At 34.4% G+C, this 23,303-nt stretch overlaps 1 protein-coding gene across 1 annotated transcript in view; it reads right to left on the reverse strand.

Moving 5' to 3' along the window:
* Window positions 1–1,368: 1,368 nt before the first annotated feature.
* LOC131800517 (nuclear pore membrane glycoprotein 210-like) overlaps window positions 1,369–23,303 on the reverse strand; it is a 126,940-nt gene continuing 105,005 nt past the window's right edge. The window contains exons 22-23 of the mRNA XM_059120327.1: window positions 12,022–12,160; window positions 1,369–1,450 (exon numbers count right to left, since the gene is read on the reverse strand). Coding sequence (XP_058976310.1) covers window positions 1,392–1,450; window positions 12,022–12,160 — 198 coding nt within the window. The 3' untranslated portion in view covers window positions 1,369–1,391. The remainder of the gene's footprint in view (window positions 1,451–12,021; window positions 12,161–23,303) is intronic.

Raw genomic sequence — 23,303 nt, forward strand, 5'->3', positions numbered from 1 at the left:
GAAATAACTGTGCAAATATATCTCCGAATTGTCTGATCAAAATATTAATTTTTAACAACGAAGTTGTTTTTAAAAACGGATATTTTTAAATTGAAAATTTAAAGATAACCAATTACTTCTCACTCTGTAAAGAGAGGCAAAAAAAACACTTGCAATATTTTGTTATTTCAAAACACATACAATCACAAAAAAAATTTGAGGCTCTCTGCCTTGACTGATCTAAACCAACTACATTAACCGAACATGTCGAGCCGGCTGCTGCTGCCGATTAACACACAATTCTATAGCCCGATTATCGTTTGGCCGACTTCGTCAACCTGAGTTCCATAAGCCAGAATACATCAAGCAGACTCTATCAACACGAATATTCGAATAACATAAAGTCGGCTATATCAATCGAATAACATAAAGCCGTCTGTATTATCACATGCTTGCCAATTAAAACCACAAAAAATTGTAATATATCTACTTACACTTTAACTTAAGGATTGTGGGTCCTGGTTCATGTATCCTGGAGTTGATCCTGAATGCGACTTAGATTACTTCAGTCGCTGATAAAACCATTTGCTATATAGTTCAGGAGTAAATTAGTCTGAATTGGAAGAGAAAGAGCTGTGTGTATGGAAATGTCCTTCAGGATATTCTTATTAAAGCACCCCTACCATGTCATTCGATTAGCGAACAATGCATTTCCCTTAAGATAAGCATTTTGTCTGGCTGTTGATATTTTTGGGCTCTCCATTTCTCAGTAAAAATAAGTATTGAAAAAAGCGGATATTTTTCAGCATAAGCATTCAAATTGAAGCATAGCAAATAAATAAATAATCGGAAATAAAAACAGAAAGTCTGGTAATGTCAATGTGAAGATAGTAAGTACAGCTTCTCTAACTTTCTAAAAGGAAGTCAATAGCCAAATCGCTTAAAAATGAAAATTTTATAAACAAATAACAATAAACCACTGTTTACTAACGGGAAAGCAAACAAAATCATGAGTCGGGAAGTAAAGGAAGGCACTGAGCAATGAAAATAAAAGGAAAACACAATAAAGAAACTTATACAACGAATAGACGAAAAATCATCACCATCACGACCAAATGCAGAAACGGAAACGGAAACCAAACTTTTAAAATCTGGCCAAAAATATTACAAGAGTTTTGAGTTGTGATTATTCCCACTTCCCTTTTATGTGCGAAACCGTGAGAAGTCGACAAAGTAGTAGCAGAAGTAGCAGTGCTGATTGGGGTGGTGGTAGTAGTTTCGCTCGCTACCAACCAACACACATAAATAGACTTGAATTTTTTGCCGATTTTTTTATTTTTTAGTTTTTCGCTCTTAGACCAACAAAAAAAAGCTGCAAGTTTAGAAGTTGTGGGGAAATTGTTAATTAAACTCTACTTACCGTCTGGGTTTATTTGAGTGCTGCCACTTGAAGGATTCAAATATAAATACACTGAAATGAACAGAAAGGGAGAGAGAGGAAGAAGATGAAACATTTAAAAATGCATTCACAGCAAAAAAATTAAAAAAAAAAACAAAAATACTAAAATCTAAATTACAGTTAAGAGCACGAATTAAATATAAAACAAACTTTTTTAAAAAATAAAAAAGAATTCCGAATTCGGTTCTTTTTTCAATTTCGAGTTAGCGTTCTTTGATGTCAATAACTTTTTGACTGTGACCGGAAAAGTGTAGCTAAAATCACTGAACTGCAAACACGCATGGTGCGAACTATTTTATTGCTTCCGGACATGAGGTGAATTTATAAACTGAAGCAAAAAATTTGAGGTTATTATACTACCTTAAAGACAATTTCAAGTTAAGTTGTAGATACAAGATTGTATATCGACCGGGTGCATAGGGTATTTTGATATCACTTCGGATTTTTGAATATTTTACATTGTAAAAATAAAAAAATATAACATTGTAAATAAAAATGACCATAGCTTATCGTATTAAAGTAAAATTAAACTACACATCATTTTTTTCCAATTTTTCGGTAATTTAAATTTTATGGAATTACAAAGTATGTTCCAAATATATATAAAGTAAGCCAAAAAGTAATCAAAATTAATGCAAAAATATGAAATAACGAACAACTTAAAATTCTTCTTTTCCGAAAATGTCTTTTATACGCTGTAAATATGCATTTTTTTAGTTTATAATATTGTCTTTTCGTACCCAACAAAATACTCCTTTGAGCCCATTTTTGCATTATATTTTACATATTTTTATGTGATCTCAAATATATTGTATTTGAATATCAAAACATCTATATATTTAAATTTTTTAAAATAAAATAAAAAACATGCACAAACTAATAAAAAATGATGGCCGCTTTTACTGGTTGTTAATAGAGTTGTGTCAATCTAGTTCATAGTTCAGTACACCAATTCCTAAAAGTATGAGTGATTTCATAAATTTCTCGTATTTCATATCACTCATACGCAGAATTTTCATACAACGACCGGAGTTCACGGAGCTAAATAAGGAACTAGTTCGTTCCATCTCAACTCTTAAGTACCAATAGAAGCGGCCAGCATTGTTGAAAACTTAAATTTGATCATAAGGCTCCAGCCTTAAAAACTCCTAAAATTTGGCGAGTGCGTTTTAGACCCTCTGTGTGTTAATACCTGAAAATTCTGAATATTGTTACCAAAGGTTTTATCCATAGTTTAAAGGCAACAAACCCTAAAAATAGGTCAGCAGTGACAATTTCTTAAAATATTTATACAAAAATAAATAAATAAATAAATTCAATAGTGGCATATAAATACATCTCCTTCTTTCGATACCTTCCACAAAGTGTAGACATTTTAAAAAATCATTAATTTCGTATAATTAAAACGGGATCTTAGATTGGATCCAATATTTGTGCCTCTTAATACTGCCTAAGGGGGTTAAACTGTATATCTTGTCAACATAATTTATAGACCAGATATATACTAACTACGGCCAAAAATCAGGTTTGGGATTTTTTGTATCGATTTATTTACTCCTATCTGAATTAGAATGTAAACCACTGCTTCTGGCTCAAAAATCAAAAAATATAATGAGTAAGAAACGGCGTTATATACCCTCTACCATGTAAAAAATTAAATTATGAAAAGATCGATTGTCCACGAAGTTCCTAAACAGTTAAAAAATGTGACAAGGAATATCGATATATGGAAGCCATTTAAACACTCGGATCAGAATATAACAATTTTTGCAAGAGAAATCTGTTTAAACATTGTGCTGAGATCTGCAAAATACCGAATCGAAGATGTATCGGTATAGGAACTGTATCCAAAACAAGAACACGTATTTGCTCGTTTGGGAGTGAAACTATCCCGTAGATGGGTTTACTTCTCCACTCTTTTGTTTGGTTACTGATGTTTGAAAAATTAGAGTGAGAAACGCTCGAAATAGAGTAAGATTTTACTCTAAAAGTGAAATCGAGCGGCAAACATTTATTTGGCTTAATTTACTGCAGACTCAGGGAAGGGTCGTGTAAAAAGTTAATAAGGCAAAACAGTTAATAACTCATAAGACAAAAAAGCAATAACACTTTGTTGGTACATATTGGTGACAGTTATCGTAACGTGATCGGTTTTATTTGGTTTGCATCTGTGGTTTAAGAAAATATATATACAAATACAAAAACTAAAAGTTTATGTGTCAAGAGTGGAATCAACTCGACTTCGAGCAAAATATGCTCGATCTTATTCAAGCTACATCGACAAATATAGGGTGAGATGAAAAATAAAGCCACTCGTCCGACAGCTGTTAAAATTATTCCAGTGACAGCTCATCATATTGTTTACAGGCGTACAAAAGCATTATAATGAGAATTTTCCAGAAAAAAAGTTATTCGTAATGGAATTCAAGCGTGATAGGGTAAGTGTACCAGTTGTCGGCACTTTTAGGATTTTCGCGTTTTTAATCGGTCACCATTCTGAGTAGAACTTTTCAATTATTACAAAGTTAATTTATTCAGATTCGAAATTTTGTATAGATTCTGCAATAATAATAAAGTTTTAATAACTTTTATTCAATTTCATAAATTTGTAGTTTTATTAAAACAGTGTTTTTTTTTTGCCAGTAGTCGGCACCACTTGCTAATTGTCGCTATGGCATGTTCCAACAGTCGGCAAACCAATTTTTTTGTAAGAATAATTAATAATAATAAATTAATTCATTAAAATATAATATTTTTGTTTAGTTAAACTGATTCGACGTCTTTATTGTACTTTTCCTAAGAACATGGATTGTTGAGGACCTTCAAAGACAAAAATTTAATTTTTATTAGAATAAATCATCTTTTCTGAGCGAAATTGTGCACAAAGATAGCTGGCACTATATTTGACGTAAACAAAATACATTTATTTATAATAGTTTCATTATTTGGGCTTAAAAATAAAAAGTGCCGACTTCTGGGACATGCCGAACTTAGGCACACTTACCCTAGTGTGATTTCTTTATATTTGGCTGGAAAACCACAAGTGGCTATCGATAGAGCACTCCAGCATTTAAATGTGAATCGCTCGTTACCGTGATAATGGTAGCGTAGCAGAAATGGTTCGAAAAGTAAAGAAGAGACTTGATCGAAAACTGCGACGCAGTGGCCGAAAAATGCTAAAAAGCTAAAAAGTTGCTTCGCTTGGTCTAACAAATCTAAACGTCATAAACAAACGTTGTTTTTATAAAAACAACAATAATGGGATTTTGCCTGACGATTTTGCAACAACGTATTTTAAAATTTGATGCTATTTCCGACATTTTTTGCTTTCATTGAATAACATTTAAAAAAATGTAAAAATTGTGGCGTTCGACTTTGTTACATTTTTTTATATCACCCTGAATTCGGGAGCTTTATCTCGATTTGAAGCGATTCTCACCCATTTCAAAAGGGTTCGTCCTTGGTCAAACAAATATTGTTTTCAAAATTTCATCTCAAACGGATAACTAAAGCGGTCTGCATTTTGTTCACAAAAACACATGGACTGACGGACTGACATGCATAAATCGACTCAGAAAGTGATTCTATGAAGATCCTCAAAAGTAGCTATGGGTCTATCCCACTTCCTTCTCCGTGTTACAAACAAATGCACAAAGAGATAATAAAAAATGATGCTCTAAAAATGTCAAATTAGTCTGGCTGTAGCGAAATATTTAAAACACCCAAAATCTGTTCATACATAAACCTGTCCAATATAGGTCAAGTCCCGAAGCTCAACATAATACAGTGTAATCTCTATCTTGTTTCCAAGGGCAGACAGACAGGCAGGCGAACATAGCTAAATCGACTTAGAATTTTATACGAATCAATGTATTGCAAATGTAGTTAATTCCATTTGTGGTGCAGGTTACATTTGTTTCATTAAAAATGACTAAGGTGGCATAACATTTGGACTTTATCAAACTTGAATCGGCCACCCCGGTATAAAGCGGTAACCATACCTGACTGCAATATAAAAGTGTTAATAAAATTTCTAAGCTCAATTTTTAAACTTTAAAACTCATAGTTGTTACATTGCGAGTCCTTCGAATTTATTTTGCTAAGTAGAGCTATGAGATGCATCCCTTGCATACAGTTCATCGACCGCAAATTTGGTCAATTCGGGCCTGATGCAGCCTGCTGCAAATTCAAATTATTGCTGACATTTTAAGCTATCCAAAATCATACCATATGTGTCAATAATTGTTCTGGAGTAAAGATTATGCGTCGAAAATAGCTTCGATTACTCAACCCAAGATGAATTTTGGAAATATAGTCCTTGAAATGCAAATATATTGCACAAATTTGCAACTTTACATCTCAACAAATGACATCGCATCATGTTCAAAGTTATAGTTCTAGCCGTCCGCTCTATACCAGTCATAGCATATGTAGTACCATTTAGCATTTTTATACCCTCCACCATAGTATGGAGGGTATATTAGGTTTGTCATTCCGTTTGTAACATCTCGAAATATACATTTTAGACCCCACAAAGTATATATATTCTTGATCAGCATAAAATTCTAGCGATGTCCTTCCTTCTGTTCGTCTATCCGTCTGTCCGTTGAAATCACTCTAGCTTCCGAAGGAATTGAAGTAGATTGATAAAATTATACTCAAATGTATATTATGTATGCAGGAATTTTGGTATTAAAAAAGGGCCAAAACGTGGACCTAGTTTTTGTATAGCCCCCATATAACGGTACCTCCCGATATTCGGTACTTTGTGGATTTTAGTGACATTATTCACCGGAATTCTTTCAAATTTGGTATTTGATGTTCGTAATGGATGCTACAGCCTGTGACAGGAGATTGTCTGTGCAGCTCCACGTCTTCGTATAGGCCCCATATAACGGTACCTCCCGATATGCGGTATTTTGGTGATTTTCGCTACATTATTCACCGATTTTTTGTAAGTTTCATATTTGAATATTGTAATGGCTTATGACAAAAGTTACCTATGCCCATGTCGTCGTATATACCGTAAATAACAGCTACATTCGGTATTTTTAGGATTTTAACAGAATTTCTTACGGATTTTATTGTTTACAGCTTACTTACAGCTTTTTTACTTGTTTTCACTAACAGTATGCATTTTTAAAATCACATCTTAATTTTCACCCTAAATTAATGTATCAGCGATTCTCATACCAAATTTCAAAATACTATTTAGTACGACAACCCCATTGCATATGTCTCTTAAACTCTATAATACCAAAAGAATGTTCATAACCTTATAATACGAATTGGCAAAAATCCAGTATTTCCTCCCCCCCTCGACGGAAAATAATACAGAGAAGCATTCTGTCGTTTTGAAATTTTAGACATTTATATTAACTGCAGTACGTTTGGTATTGAAAATGCGACATATCGGTCACGTTTAGCTATATGGGGGCTCATATTGTAGCTGATTTTTTAGATTTTTTGTTCTGTAATAATTTTAAAAAGTTTTTCCGAAAGACGAATTCCATTTTTTAAATTATCTTCGTTTTTGCGAATTGTGTGCGACGTAAAGACCTAGGACGTACAGACCGCATAAACAGTGTTGTACTTTTAGAATCCTTGAAGTAGAAATTATCAAAAATCAGGCTTTCTCGCACCCCTTTTCCCAACAAATGTGTACACTTTTTCGAATGACGTTTCCTCAAAACTGCCATTATTACAATAATGATCTCTTAATTCCAAATACGTATACAGAATGATACCAAAAAGTAAAATTTTAGAAATCCTGTTTCTGAGAATAATTCTACTTTTGTTAAACAAAACATATTTTAAAAACTGTTTTATATCGAATTGCCATACATCCTGCTCTTTTCGAGCTTTAAGTCCGAAGTCCAGTTACCAAGAAAAGGTACAAAATTTAGAAAGTATTTGTTCTGTATAACAAGGTTTATAATTGTAGCTATATTTCTTTGTCATGTGTCCCTAATAAAAATTTCAGTATTTAATATTGAACTTTGCAAATCTGGAATCCTATTCTTATATCTTTTCGCGGGGAACAATTATGTAGTTCCGATTGAAATAATTACACCCAACTTAGACTACAATAACGTAAACCACGCGTATAACGCCAAAAAGGTCATATGGCACAAATGTAAAACAAAAATCCAATTTATTTTCTTTAAGAAAAAACTATGCTTAATTTTTTAGTTCTCCCTATAATTTTTGTTTAACTTTTTATTTCAATATTAAATTTTTTACCCATTCAAGTGTTAACTAAAGTTTCTTCTTTAAAACAAAGAACAAACTCCTAGTAGTTCTTTCGTTCCAAGTTTTTTTTTATTTCCAACGAATTCACATAGTCGTTGCTAACGAATGTTCTACCCATATCGCAAATCATACTTATCGATATACAACAACAACAGCAAAAGCAATAACATTTGAATATTTTAAAAGTTTTTCCATTCGAAAACCCTCAGCATCCAACTTTCCACTATGAGGTGGTTTGTTTTTCGATTACAAGACAAACCAAAAGAAGACCTTTATCAAATTTTGTTACAAAATAAACACTTCACCTGATATTCAAATACTCCGGATGTTTGTTTAATCCCTTCTTCCACCATGCCGAGCAAGCAGAACAGAGAAGCAGAGGTAGGAGAGGGAGAGAGAAAAAAAGTTATCTTCGGTTCATATGCAAAGCAACAGGGCAAAACAAAAATAAAACCTCAAATGCAGGATGGAATGATACGTAAATTGATAAAAGTTAATGGAATCGCTTATGAAGCCATATCCGGACCCACACATCATCCACACTGTGCAAACTAAAAAGATGAAGTGTCTTCCACTCGGTAATCTCTGGCAAGGTTTATGCCAGCGAGATAAGTAACGAAAACATTCCACTTCAATATTATTTCGTCGAAATGAAAAATAAATATGAATTTGAATATCAATTTTTGAGCCGGAGGAGAAATTAGCAGAATATGTTTGAAGGAAAAAAAATAAAAAGTCTCCGACATTTTTGTAGCCTCCAAATAAGTTTGAGCCCAGATAAATCGTTTAATAAATATTAATATGTGTGTGTTAATATTAGGCACAGAAGTTTTAATTCACTGTGAAATTCTTATTCAGAAGAGCATGAATTTATTAATTTTAATTTCAAGGTCAATTCAGGAAAGGTGATATACAAGTGCAAAGGTTGGGTTCAGTATCACCATGTACCGCTTTTGGTTTATTATTGCAAATCCGGAATAAGGGTAAAATATATATGGAAGCTATACTTCAACCTGAATTAAGTTGAAGCCGTATCAACAGAATACCTTTGATGGATCACTAACATGAAATCAGACAGAAGTCTCAATTTTAGTAAATTATATATTTTTAACAAACTATCAACAGCAACCATTCATTTTCTTTCATAATTTTTGATTATATGGAACATATTCTGGATGTTCTCTGCACAATTGGGTTTAAAGAGTTCTAAATTAAGTACATTTTATTCGTCATCTTATAACAGTTATTTTGGATTTCTAAAAACATTTTCCAATGACGAATTTAAAAGTTCGCACCACCTTAACACATTATTTAGTAATTTTGTATCTATAGTAAACAAAAATAAAAATAATAATTTTAGGAATATAGTACTTTAATTGAAATCAAAGTACATACGTTTTTAGCTTTATATCCTCTGTCATGTTCAAGATACTTTTTGTACACTTATGGTGTACGTTTTAGAAACAAAATCTTTACTTCGACCCTCAATATTAAAAGCCATCCCACACCGAATTTCAGATTATATATAAAAGGTAACTGTACTTTTTTGTTGATTTCTATAAAAATCAAATAACCATATATCCAATAACCCAGAAATTCTACAATGCCAAATGTTGGAATTTCTAATTCAATCGACCCATTGAAACGTTCATAGCTTTATAATGGGAGTTTGTAAAAATTACGTCCCATTTCGATCGTCGACATAAAGAGTGACACTCAAAGTTCTACGGTCTACCGATCGCATAATAACAGTGTGGTAGCATTTAGTACTTCTAGAACCCGTAAAGTAATATTTTAAAATAAAATCACGCCTTTTAACAATCCTTCATATCATCTGTGTATACTCTACCAAATAATGTTTCCCTTACAATAAAGATCTATCCATTTCCATTTAAGAACGTATACATTTGGTACAAAAAAATACATTTTAGAAATCTAGATTGTGAGAATAGTAAAGTAATTTGTTACTACCCAAAATTCAGGAATTACAAATTATATTTCGAAAGTTATGCTAACATCCCCAGTCAAATTTACATTTCAAATTTCAGAATTATTGCTCCAACAGCACAGTAGCAGTACCATTTGGTATTAACTACTGAAAATTCCACCTATATGCCATCTTTTGCAGGAATCATATTTGATAAGTTACAGAATTTTTACTCCAGGACACATTTTAGGACATTTCAGTATTTAGCTCTAATAAATACTAAAAACGTTTCACTGCAGTTAAATTTAACAATTTAGTTCTTCTCAATCAGTCCTAAAGTATGAAATACGTGTGCTCTTTAGTACATCTTTAGTACAAATTAAACAAAAGAAAACTTATTTAATTTTTATCTAACTTTTAATATTTGGAATTTTAACTCAGAAGCCCAATTTCTAGTACTTTTAATACGAAAAATATGAATAGGGACCTACATAGGACATTTGGAGTTTGTAATTTTCAAAATCCCGCCTACAGTCCACTTACCTACCAATACAACAACAACCAATATCTATCTACAAACCAAATTTCAACCATTTCTTCTGGGCGTTGATGTTATCAAGATTACATAATTGTTAACCTATGCTTGGCTGATTCACTGATTGAATCGGCTGAAACTAGAATATTGAAACTATGATGGGGAAACCTTGGGACGGACGTGAGAAATAAGACTTTTTTTTGAAAATTTGTACTAAAGCTTCGTACTGGGAGCTGCTAAAGCTCTGATTTTTTATAGTTTTCTCAAATCAAATATACCTGTACTAAAAGTGTACGAAAAGTTCTGAAAAGTATTAAATATATTACAAATTGTGTAGAACGATCGGAAAGATCAACATGTCTGAGTTTGACTTTGTGTGTCTGTGATAATCAGGAACTTGTTAGGATACAAGTGTACAAAAATTAGTAAAATATACTAAATAGTACGAAGCGGCCACGAAAAGCAAAATGCCTGAAATATTCTAAATAGATTTGGCTATGTTAAAAAAAATAATAGAAAATATTTTGGAAATACGTTTCAAAAGGACACAAAAAGTTTGAAGAGGTACAAAAGAGGCACAAAAAGCTGAATTTCTGAGTTTTTGTGTCCGCGTTTGTCCATGGTAAAAAAAAGTTGCACGAAAGCGATATTGGCATTTCGAATTCAACGGCTACGAAAAGTACAAAAGCGTACTTAATATTGTACGCTAAATTAAATAAATGTTGAAAATTAAAACGAGGATCGTAAGCGATGTCATTTCATAAATGGTATACCGAATAAGATTGTGAAAATTCGCACAGAAATAGTACAAAACGGAAAAAGGGTACTAAATACTGTGCTATTCGTTTAGGCTCACTACAAAGAATAAGAACTCTTGATTTTTTCATATAGTTTACGCTGCAATGGACAAAATCGTATACGACAAATATTTTCGTACTTAAAGGTAGTAAATTTTGTACCATCGGCCTTGAGCTACAGGGAGGAGCTGAAACTCTGTTCTTTGATGTACAGAAAGGGGGTTTTAAACTTAGTCCTAAAAGGTTACAAAAAGTAGTAAACAATTATTAAATATTAAACATATGTTATGTTTTTTCGGGAAGAACCAGAGCTCTGATATCAAAATATCGATTATTAAAAAAATTATACAGTGGTCTTAGAGCTGTTTTATAACTCTGAAGTTAGAATCACGGAGAAATCTGTCAGTTTCCACCAAAAAAACTCGTTTCACATTGTAGTTGTTGAAGTTGCGTAAGTGTGTGAGACCTGTGTGGGAATGGAAAAGACTAGTTAGAGTATTAACGTCTTTATATCCATTCAGGCGACTAAAAGGGCTAAAGACTTACAAAAATCACAAAATTTGAAGTTTTTATTTTTAATAAAAATGCCCAAACGCTACCAAAATAAGCAATATCGTGTAGCCTTATCGACTTTTCAATACTTTGATACCGACCTCCGACAAACTCACTCGAATCTGTACAAAAACACTCGAATTCGAGCGAGTGCGGAAGAAATCGAGCAAACTGAATTTTTCGATGTCATTTGAATATGAGTGAGCATATTTTCCTCGTTTTTGTTTAGGAGCAAAGTTCGTTCGAAATTCAGTAGATTCTACTCTTGCCGAGTCCCCTTCTTTTGTTTTTTTTTCATACAATTGTTGTATATCTATGTATGTGTATTTTTCTGTATATACATACCCCAAGATGATTTGTAAGAATTATCGCCGTATATATAATGAGTTGTAATAAAGTATAAAAGTTCGCGTTCGACAGCGACTTACAAATATTAATAAACATTTGAGTTCGATTAATCGTGAAACTTGCCCCATTTATATATTTTTCTACAAATTACAATGTTCATTTCAATACTTACACCAAACAGTAGCGGCCAGAATCACAATGGCAACAACAATTAAGCCAATATTTGACAATAATTTAACCATGAAGGCCGATGACGTATTGAATGGCTTACTGGAGCACTTCTGCAGCGTTGTTGAGCCAAGGACGGGAATCTGTAAATGAAGTGAATAAAAAAAGAATAAGAGAATAAATGAGTATTTACTGGAAATGATAATGTCGCTGCAATCAGATAAGACCGTGGCACGAGGCAGGACAACAAAAGATTCGATGGTTCAATAAAAATTAATTCTCTTCGACAGCTGCCCTGAGTAGCGGAGTCACCATCGACCAACGAAAAATAAATTTCATTTTTTATGAATTATGACTTGCGAAAAAAGAAAAATTCGACCAATAATCGAAATGGCCGCCGTACAAAAGTGTATTATGGCGAAGGACACATGGACTTAACTTATCCTTTGACCGTGTATACATTTATGTCATCGATTAAATAAACTTCCGCTTGGTATTGTCCTTTAATTTCTGTTTTCGTTTTGTTTGTTTGCTTCGTTTTGTTGGTGTTGGAGATGGTGTTGCTATTGTTGTTGTCTTACTTTATATTACAACACAAATTGCATGCTTCCGTTTCCGCCACACAAAAAAAGGAGCACACAAACGAAACAAGGGCAGAAAGCAGAGAGAACAAGGCAGTGTGAGATGGGAAGAAACCAAATAAACATTGGCAATAACAAAGAAATTTACACAGCGCTGCACAAATGCCAATGCACAATGCAATAACGAACCGGGCGAACAACAAATGAATACAATGCAACGCAACGCAACGCTAGGTCAGCCAACTAGACCAACCGACCAACACTAGCTCATGTTAAGGGCTCCGTGAACAGATCAGCTGGCACTTCTTTTTTTTTGGCGGGGAATCAGTCCTTTAACAATAAATGGCATGGTGAACTGGAAATCACGCACGAACTTGCAGTTCAAACAAAACAAATACCCACAATAATCAATGAACGGCACATTTATCTTTACACAAGATATTATCCGGCAAGTATGGGTATGAGGGTCGATTATCAAATTTGTCTACGACGGATGGTGGAAGTGAATGGGAAAGATATAAAACACTACAAAGGTTTTTTTTTGAAAATTCGAAAATTTGGTACGAAAACCAATGTAGGAAAGTAAGTTTGATTTATGAAGGTGGTTTACGAAATGTGTACTAAGCGTGCGAACAATTTGGTTTAGGGTGAACGGATGAAGCTTTTTATCTATTGGTGTCCATGTCGATGGTAGGATTTTGTGCCCTCACCATAGTATGGAAGGGTACATTAACTTTGTGATTCCGTTTGTAACACCTCGAAATATACATTTTAGACGCCACAAAGTCAGCGTACAATTCTATGTCGATTTAAGATGGTCCGTCCGTCTATCCGCCTATCCGTCTGTGAAATCACTCTAGCTTCCGAATGAAATGAAGTATCTTGTTAAAATGTTACTCAAATATATGTCCGCAGGACTTTTGGTATATATGGTACCTTCCTATTTTCGGTATTTTGATGATTTTAGCGACATTATTCACCGGAATTGTTTAAAATTTGGTATTTGAAGTTCGTAATAGATACTACAGCCCATGGCAGAAAAATGTCTGTGCAGGTCCACGGTTTGGTATTGCCCCATATAATGGTACCTCCCTATATTCGTTATTTTGATTATTTTAACTACATTGTTCATCGATATTTATTCGTATTTGAATATTGTAATGGCTTATGACAAAAGTTATCTATGCAGGTCCACGTCGTCGTATAGACCCTAATATAACGGCTACATTCGGTATTTATAAGATTGTAACAGAAATTCGTTCCAAATGGTGTTGGACCCGGCCGAACAGTTTATTCTGGTATCGGACATCGCTTACATCGTGCGATTTAACACCTTTAGACAATTTTGGTGGGGCTATATTACAGTTCATGTCTATACAAACAGACCCGCTTCAACTGACGCATTAGAAGGCAAAATTGAATATTTTGTTCGAGAGATACCGGCCGATCACCCATTAAAACAAATACTAATTTCTATATTTGTTGAATATTTTGACTTGTTAAAATTGCGACGAAAGGGAGTTTCCAATCATATTTTCAAAAATGGACCAAAACGACTTATTTGTTGACTCTCCTGAGGCTTAGAATTTTCGACCAAAATAATTCTCGTGTTTTTACCTACGATATAAGAAATATTAGCTCGAAGATTAGAAAAAAAATTTGGAAGTGTTGCATAGTGTAATTGTCCATTGAGGTCCACGTTTTTACATAACCCCTATTAATAGAACAGCAAATTCGTAATACATTACAAGTTAGGACAGACCATTTTTTATTTCTTTTTTTCGCAATCATTTTAGTTTCGAAATGGGTTCATGTTTGGGTATGGCACCCCCAAGACGACTTCGCTCGATTTTAGCAACTTTGAAGGGTTTGATCCTGTTTTCCAACGAATTTGTTCACAAATTCAAATATCAGTCGGTGTTCCTAAATACATATACCTCAGCATTTAACTGAAAATTTTATGTTTTCAGGGAGATTCGCTCCTGACTGAGTGTTACATAACCAGTTAGAACGATTCATTGGGTGGCCCTCAGCATTTGACCATTTATGTTACCCTTTCTAGTGGAACGAAATAATATATTGGACCAAAATGTCCCAAATTTTCAGTAGATCTAGTGTTAGTAAAAATATGGCAATGTGTGAAGTTGGAAAAAAAGTGGTGCATAAATTCGATTTTTTTTAAAGTTGTCATTATTACTTTTTTGAACTTCACTGATTTTTATAATTATTTGTTATATGCAAAATCTAACTAATCTTACCGCGGAACAAGTTTTAACTAGAAATTTTTTAAAGTTTTGTGGCAGACCGTTATGTTCCATTATCATTGGACCTATATTTTCAATTTTCGCGCTAGCTCCACTATAGCCGAAAATATTGGAATGTGAACGAGTTATAATTTGTCAAATTTTTACCACTTTTTTACGGGAGGTTCATGAATTAGTGAACCAATATTGTCCATTCCTCGGATCTATTATTTTTATGAAGCACATTTTGGTCACAGTGGGGGCATAAATTGGTTTACGTGTATGTAAGGGCGGGCACTCATCAAGCAGTTCTATCCATTTATAGGTATTTCAAGGAGGCATTTAGGTATTTTTATGAGAATAGATTCATTTCAATCTACAATTACAAAAGTGTTGGTCCATGTTAAGTTACCAACCCGGTTATTTTGCCACAAACGTATTGGCATACGGACATATCCAACTATTTCCTTTCCCTTTTTTGGTTCAGATTAAAGAAATATTGTTAATTTGCTTAACAGCAAAAGCAATCTAGTGTATGGGCCACAAAATATGTTTGGAATTTTTTAAATCGTGATTTCATTTTTTTCGATTTTCACATTTTTCGCCACAAAAAACGAGTGATGCATTTAACACAAAGTAATTAAAATACTTATGAAACCAATACAAACAGTTTCAGATTTTTATAAAGACCAGCTTTCAATCCAATTTTCCAAAACTTGAATTCATAAATAACAATTTTCCCTCTCCACATCACTTTTTGCACGCACATGCACATAACATATGCATGTGTAACGTGCATGTATGTGTACGAGTGTGTACAACTAGTTTTTCTATAAAAAAAATGCATCACATATGTATGTATTAAGATTTACCAGGGTGGCATTGCCTCTTTGTGGCGTTGCAGAGCTCTTTTTTTTGGGCAACAGAGGCAGCAACTGAGATTACAAGGACAATAGTCAGCACATCAAGCAGCCAATATAGAACAGTAAAACTGGCTGACCGACTGATGGCCAAACCACACACAGCCATACATATGTATATATGTTTGCATTCACTAACCAACCAACGGACCAGTAACAACAACAAAAAGCCATCATCTTTGTTCAATTCGTATCTCTTCACTGTACGCAGCAAGTGGTTAACTTTATTAATCGAAAATTTTTGTTTGTTTTTTTTTTTTTTTTTTTTTTTTTTTTTTTGTATTTTGTGTTTTTCTTTTTTCTTCTTTCTCCTCGTCTGTACTGAATGACGAGGAGCAAAAAGAAACCAAATTACACAATATTGATGAGATGAGATGTTGCAATCTGGACAGGGGCTAGGGTTAACACAACGCAATGGGGAGAAAGGCGGATGAAATGCGAATAAAATGGATATTGTAAGTTGTGGCCGCTTCGCCATAGTCAATCGTAGCCACTGACTGCAGTGGCAACTAACTACGTATTGGTTAGTTGGTTGGCCGGTTGGCTGGTTGCTCTGCTCTGCTCTGCGCCCTGTGTTTTGCCAATTTTTTGTTTTCGTTTTGTGGTGCTGGTGGTGTTGCAAGCGTAATGCTTGTCCGTCGGTCGGTCAGTCGATCAATTGGTGGGGCATGCGACGGCAGGCAAGAGCCGTTGCAGCCAGCAACTGTTGTTCAGGGACATATTTCGAATCACCGAAATCCTTTGATTGTCTTTCCATAATAAAGTTCCCTTTTGTTTGAGAGCACTACAATTCCCGTCTGGCTCTGCTGCCGCTGTAGCTACCGCTCCGCCCCACTATCAGTCATGGCTCAGTGACCGACGAAGAAGTCTTTGCAATTACATTTCATTCCATTTCACTTCACAGATTTGGAAAATGGTCAGCAATTGCAAAGGGAAACGAGTCATGTCTTTCGTCTGTGCATTTGTGTATGTGTGTGGTATGTATGTATGGATGTATGACTGTGTCTGTGACAAATTTGTTGTCATATTTCCTTGCACACACAAAAGAGGAATAAGGAGATGCAACATGAAGAGAAGAGCTAGCCAGCCAGGCATTTCGGTGATGGACAGCAGCAACTGGACAAACAGCTGCAGCAGCTGCACAGAAGTGATTTGTCTTGGTCTTTGTGTGTGTCATCATCCATGCCCCAATTATATTTAAATTGAATCTTTTTACATTGTAATTGCAATATTTAGCAATAAATATCGTCGTAGTCTTCGTCGGAAGTGAAACTATAAACATTTTTGGGTCACAAAGTATTTTCAGATATTATCACGTACGCAAATCGGAAGCAGGAGAATGGACATAGAGAGGATAGATCATAGCCTCAACTATAGTCAAGGTAAATGGACAAACACAGACGGACAGACGCTCATTCATAATTGGCATAACTGAATGCATTTTGGGAAATTTTCGGAATATAAATCGACAAATGAAGCTCGTTATGGAAGAAATGACAAATTAAATGCCGGAGGATGACAAATTAAAACAGGAAACACCGATGAATATTAAATTTAAATTTCAATTGAAATTATTCAGTATTATTCTTTAAACTATGGAAACGACCGATATTAGAACCTAAGAGAATTGTGTTTGTTTGAAAATATAGTTTTATGTGAACAATAGCAAATGCCCGCTACCTCGCATGCAGGAAAAATAATTTATATTGAGTGAATTTCAGTGTGATTTTTTATCCCAAATTTAATGTGTGAAATAAAAGACCACTATCGCTTAGTTGTATGTTAATTGTTAAAAATTGAACGACTAATTTCCATATCGAAAATAGTTATCTTATATACTATAAGTTTATACGTATATAAACAAGTAAAAAGGTGTAAGTTTGGCCTGGGCGAACTTTCAATTCCCTCCACCATTTGCAACGAATTTGGGAATTACACAAAAAAAAAAAAAAAAAAAAAAAAAAAAAAAAAAAAAAAAATAGATTGGAATGGAATAGAATCCGTTAACAATTCTGTTATAATCTTAACAAGTAAAAAAGCAGTAAGTTCGGTCGGGCCGAACTTTGAATACCCTCCACCATTTGGAACGAATTAGAAAATTTTCAAAAAAAATAAAATCCATTGAAAATTCTTTTTAAAATCTTTAAAATACCTAATATGTGGAATTTCAGACAATTCCGTTGAAAAATGTGGCTGAAATCATCAAAATACCGAATATCAGAGGGTACCGTTATATGGGGGATATACGATATCGTGGACCTATATAGACAACTCTCTTTAAGGGAGTAAAGTACTCACAAAGAACTCCTTGTGTGGATTATTAGACAATTCCGTTGAAAAATGTGGGTAAAATCATCAAAATACCGAATATCGGGGGGTACCGTTATATGGGGGATATACGATATCGTGGACCGATATAGCCCATCTTTGAACTTAACCTACCTGCAGACAAAAGAGAGATCTGTGCAAAATTTTAGCTTCCTATCCTAATTCGTTTAGACTGTAGCGTGATTACAACAGACGGACGGACAGGGCTAAATCGTCTTAGAATTTTACGCTGATCAAGAATATATATACCTTGTTGGATCGAAAATGATTATTTCGATGAGTTACAAACCGTACTATGTATGGTGGAGGGTATAAAAATACCGAATATCGGATGGTATCGTTATATGGACGCTATACGAAGACGTGGACCTGCATACTCAATTTTTTGTCATATGCTTCAGTATTGGCGTCAAATTTAAGAAAAAGTTAAGATATGTTCGAATTGGTCACCTTTAGCACGAATTATGGCCTTCAAACGGCCTGCCGCAGCCCGAATATTGTTCTGCGGTATTTTGGCCCATTCCGGCGAAGCGCTTGCTCGAGGTATCGACACTTTGGTATTTTTTAGTGTCAACCTTGCTTTCAAAAAGACTCCGGATTGGTATCCCGAAATTTTCGTGGCTCATTTTGTAACCAATTTTGGATGGAGCGTGCTGAGTGCGATGGTGCTGAGTCCTGCTAGAATGTCCAAGATCCACGGCCAAAATGTTCTCGTGCAAATGGCGTTAATACATCCTCCAGAATATTTTCGCGATAATATTCGGAATTTATTCTGATGCCACCGTCGATTAATACGAGCGGAGAGCGACCATCGGCTGTAATGGCGGCCCACACCACCACCATGACCGGCGCTTGAGTTCTGGTGGCCAACCGAAGTGCACATTTTCAGCTGACCTTTTTGGCAAGTAAACACAATCATTATGTTAGTTTACAAACTGCTGGACAACGAATATTTTCTCATCGGAGAAAACCAAATTCGACAGTTCACCACTTTTGCTTTACCCCGAGCTCATTTTTCAATATTTGCCGAATGGAATATTACGATATGTTCAGTTCACGAGCCATTTTTCGGACATTGCGACGCGGGTTTCGATCCAGTCGCTTCATTACTTTTCGAACCATTTCTGCTGATGTTGCTGCTTTCTTCCGTCCACTTCCTTGACGTCGGGCTACGATACGTATCACGGTAACGAGCGATGGTACGAGACACAAAAGATTTATTCACCACTTGGTTTTCCAGCGAAATATAAAGAAAACACGCTTGAATTCCATCACGAATAACTTTTTTCTGGAAAATTCTCACCAAAATGCTTTTGTACTCTTGTAAACAATATAATGAGCTGTCACTGGAATAATTTTAACAGCTGTCGGACGAGTGGCTTAGAAATGACAGCAGTCCGAAGTTGGTTGCAGTTTTTCTCACCCTGGTCAACGGTTTCCATATCCGCCCATATTCGGTGTTTTGATAATTCTAGTCACAAGAACCCAGGAAATTGTTTCAAATTTGGTATTTAAATCTGGCATATGTAACCATCCTTCCCATTTTGGTATGGTCCCCATATAAACTTATTGTTTTGTTTGAAAAATATAAAAATATTTGTTCTACCTAATAGGTGAGGGTACGTTTTTTATTTGTTTTTGTGTCACGGACCCAAACATCCTATCTTCACATTTTATTTAACCCATTCGCTGCCAGGGTCGAGTGTATACTATATATTCCGCACTCGTCTTGAGTATACTTGTGCATGGATCCTCTAAAATCGTGTACAGTTCTCCCCCTAGCATTCGTGTTTGTGTGTTTCGTTTTAAAAGAAATACCACCTTTTTCGAACGTGATTTTATTCCATATCCCAAAAAGCGTTTTCGTTGCATTCAGCATTTTCTTAAACAAAATTAATGCAAATTCAAATAAATTAGCAAAACTATTTATTTTGATATAACATTTTTCGCTGACAGTACAAAAATTTCAATTGTCATTATTGCCTTAACTTAGGTGACACCTATCGCAGAATAACAACAACAACAACAATAGCAAAAACAAAACAGTTTCAAGTTATGATTTACGGCATAAAAATCACGGTACATAAATGCAAATTAACTACAAAACGCCAAAAAGCTTTAACGGCTCATGTTTATTCATGTCGAATGGAAGAAATTTTTATTTACATTAATGTCAGATTATTTGCATATGCCTTTGGTTTGCTATGGGCACAACTCGAAGTACAGGTGTGATTGAAATTATAGCAGTTGAAATTTAGATTAGGATTAGGAGATCTTAACCAAGCTCGTGTAAATTCTATAACCTGAAATAAGTGTCGACTTTCGAGGGCAGCTCAGAAACTTCTTAAAACATGAAGTGTGGCGAATTAAAATAGAATTTTGGTAGGTACTTCCTATGACATTCCCATGTTCAAATAAGGGGTTTGGATGCTGCTTTGTAAGTATTTGCTGGTGACAAAATGCACTTAATAAACATTGCGATTCGATTCATATTTCCATCCAAATGATATCAAGTTTTCGAATTGGTTAGAACTTCACATATCGTAAAATTGGTATCAGTCGCAGCTACCTTATACATCTCTTCATTTTTGAGACCATAATATATTTTTTTTCTTTCCATTACAGAGCTATCCAGCCATATGGCTAGAGAGGATATATATAATTTGATACGGTCAAAACGTGCCTACTCGAAATTACGGTTTTAGACCATAGGTCTCTTTGGACCAAATCCGTGTGAGGACATTTGGAGTCGCTCTAGCGATGTCCGTCCGTCCGCCCGCTTGTCTGGCTGGCTGCTGCGCACGACAATTCTCGAAGGGAGTATCCGATTTGGTCCAAACTTGGTGCATCGTAAAATTTTTGTCAAACTTTAATCGAGTTCGGAGATGGGCAATATCGGTAAACTCCATCTGGTAACTACCCCACAAAAAATCGAAATTTAAAAATATATAAATATATTTTCTGCACAAAAAGAGAACCCATGATCTGATTTTGCTCCAACACTGCAAATCCTAATATTTGCGTCAGTTCTAGGTCAGGTGCGAAAATGGACATTATCGGTCTACTTCATCAAGTACCTCACCCACAATGGGTCAAAATTTTGATTAATTACCACTCTTATAAAATGTTATGTAAGAGTCCAATTGTCTTCAAATTTTTCACATCCCAATATTTTTATTAATCCAAGGTCTGGTTTTAAGATGAAATACATCGATCCACTACTTTTGGTACTTTCCCCACCAAAGGTCGAAATTTAAAAAAAAAAAAAATATTTTCTGCATGGAAATAGAAGCAATAATCCGATTTTGCTCCAACTTTGCAAATCCTAACATTTGCATCACTGCTAGGTCAGGTGCGAAAATGGACAATATCGGTCCACTCCATCTAGTGACTCCCCATAAAGGATAAAGTTATGAATAATTATAGCTATTATAAAATTTTAGATAAGTTTCCGATTATCTTCAAATTACACACATCACAATATTTCTATTTACCCAAGGTCTGGTGTGAAAATGGAATATATCGGTCCACTCCTTCTGGTACCTCCACCACAAAGGGTCAAAATTTAGAATATCCATTGAGGTCATAAATCCAACTCCATTCGGACAAGATCTGTTATAAATATGGTAGGGATCGGACCATTCTTCTTCCTCCACATAGGGCTGAAGATTTCGAAAAACAAAACGCTCAAAAAAAAAGCGAAGTAAGCATCCAACTCTCTTCAAATTTCACACATACAAACATTTTTGCCAACACAAGATGTGTTGTGAAGATGATACATATCAGCAAACTCCTTCTGGCACCTCACCCACAAAGGTTCACAATTTTCAAAGTTTTTATCTGTCATAACTTGCGAAACAAGTCAGCGGTTCTTTACAATTTTCTATTTCTAAATATTCCTCTCAACCAGAAACCCAATATTTTTATCTGTATTAGATAGAGTATGAAAATGGAATACTTCGGTCGACTATATCTGGTACCTCATGCACATTAAAACATTTTATAAAAATTGTCATGTATCACTTATAAAGTGAAGGAAGTAACCAATATAATCCAAATCTGGCCCATTCCTTTGGAACCTACTCAATAGAGGGTCAAGAATTAGAATGATAATAACAGACGTCAAACTATACATTGGCTAAGGGTATACATCTGTCGGCAAATACGACTGATACTTTTTAACTTGTTTTGTTCATCTGTTGATATAGAAAGTGCTGCACATTTCACAAATGGTCACACTTTGAAATATTTACCCACCAAATGTTCCATGTGGAGGAAACTTTCCATTTTCCAATCATTTCTTCAAAATACAAAATCTTAAAACACACATCCACATTCTCTGCAACGAAGTTTTATTTTCCTGTAATCAAATTGTCAGTTTCAAAGGAAACATGAAGCTTTGCTTATTTTACAGATTGGGTTTTGCTGCGGCTGCTAGCATTTCACCACATCTGTATAATAAATTGTTGGGATTCAATTTTTTCCTTTCTTGAAATCCAAAAAACAAAAACTTTAAATGAATTTCATAAAAAGAACTAATTTTAATTAAATTCTCAATATATGCATACAATAACAACAACAAAAACAATTACCCTGCAGCAGCCAACCCAACAGCCAACCAAAACAACAACAACAACTACAACAGCAACAAATTGAACCAAATGCAGCAACAACGAAATAAGAACAAAGAGTTTTTAAAAACTTTATGGAAAACGAGAGAGAGAGAACAAAAAAAAAAACAATTTTTTAAATAGAAAAACTATTTAAATTAATCCACTAGATTACAATATTAAAACAATAACAAAACAAATTGAAACACACATACATCCACACCCACCCATACATGTACATAATGCATACATATGTATACCTACTGACACACATCTATGCACATGTATGTATTATCCAATTGCCTGTTTGTGCAGCAGTTTCCACTCTCTTCATTTTCTTTGCAACAAACAGCAAACTTTTCGAGTTGGGCGTGAGAATATTTGGAAACGTCTACATGTAAACCACAACTACATATGTACATAAACAAACACACACACACACACACACGTTTGTTCTCAAAATGAAGAACTAGGTATGTACTTTTTCTTGCAACAAATGCAACATCTCAAAATGTTCTCTAATTTATTAAAAAATAAAATAAAAAGAAAATGCAAGTCACGTTATTTATTTAAAAATAACAACGTTACATCGCAAAAGTTGGAC

This window comes from Musca domestica, unplaced genomic scaffold (assembly GCF_030504385.1).
Source record: "Musca domestica strain aabys unplaced genomic scaffold, Musca_domestica.polishedcontigs.V.1.1 17, whole genome shotgun sequence".
NCBI lineage: Eukaryota > Metazoa > Arthropoda > Insecta > Diptera > Muscidae > Musca > Musca domestica.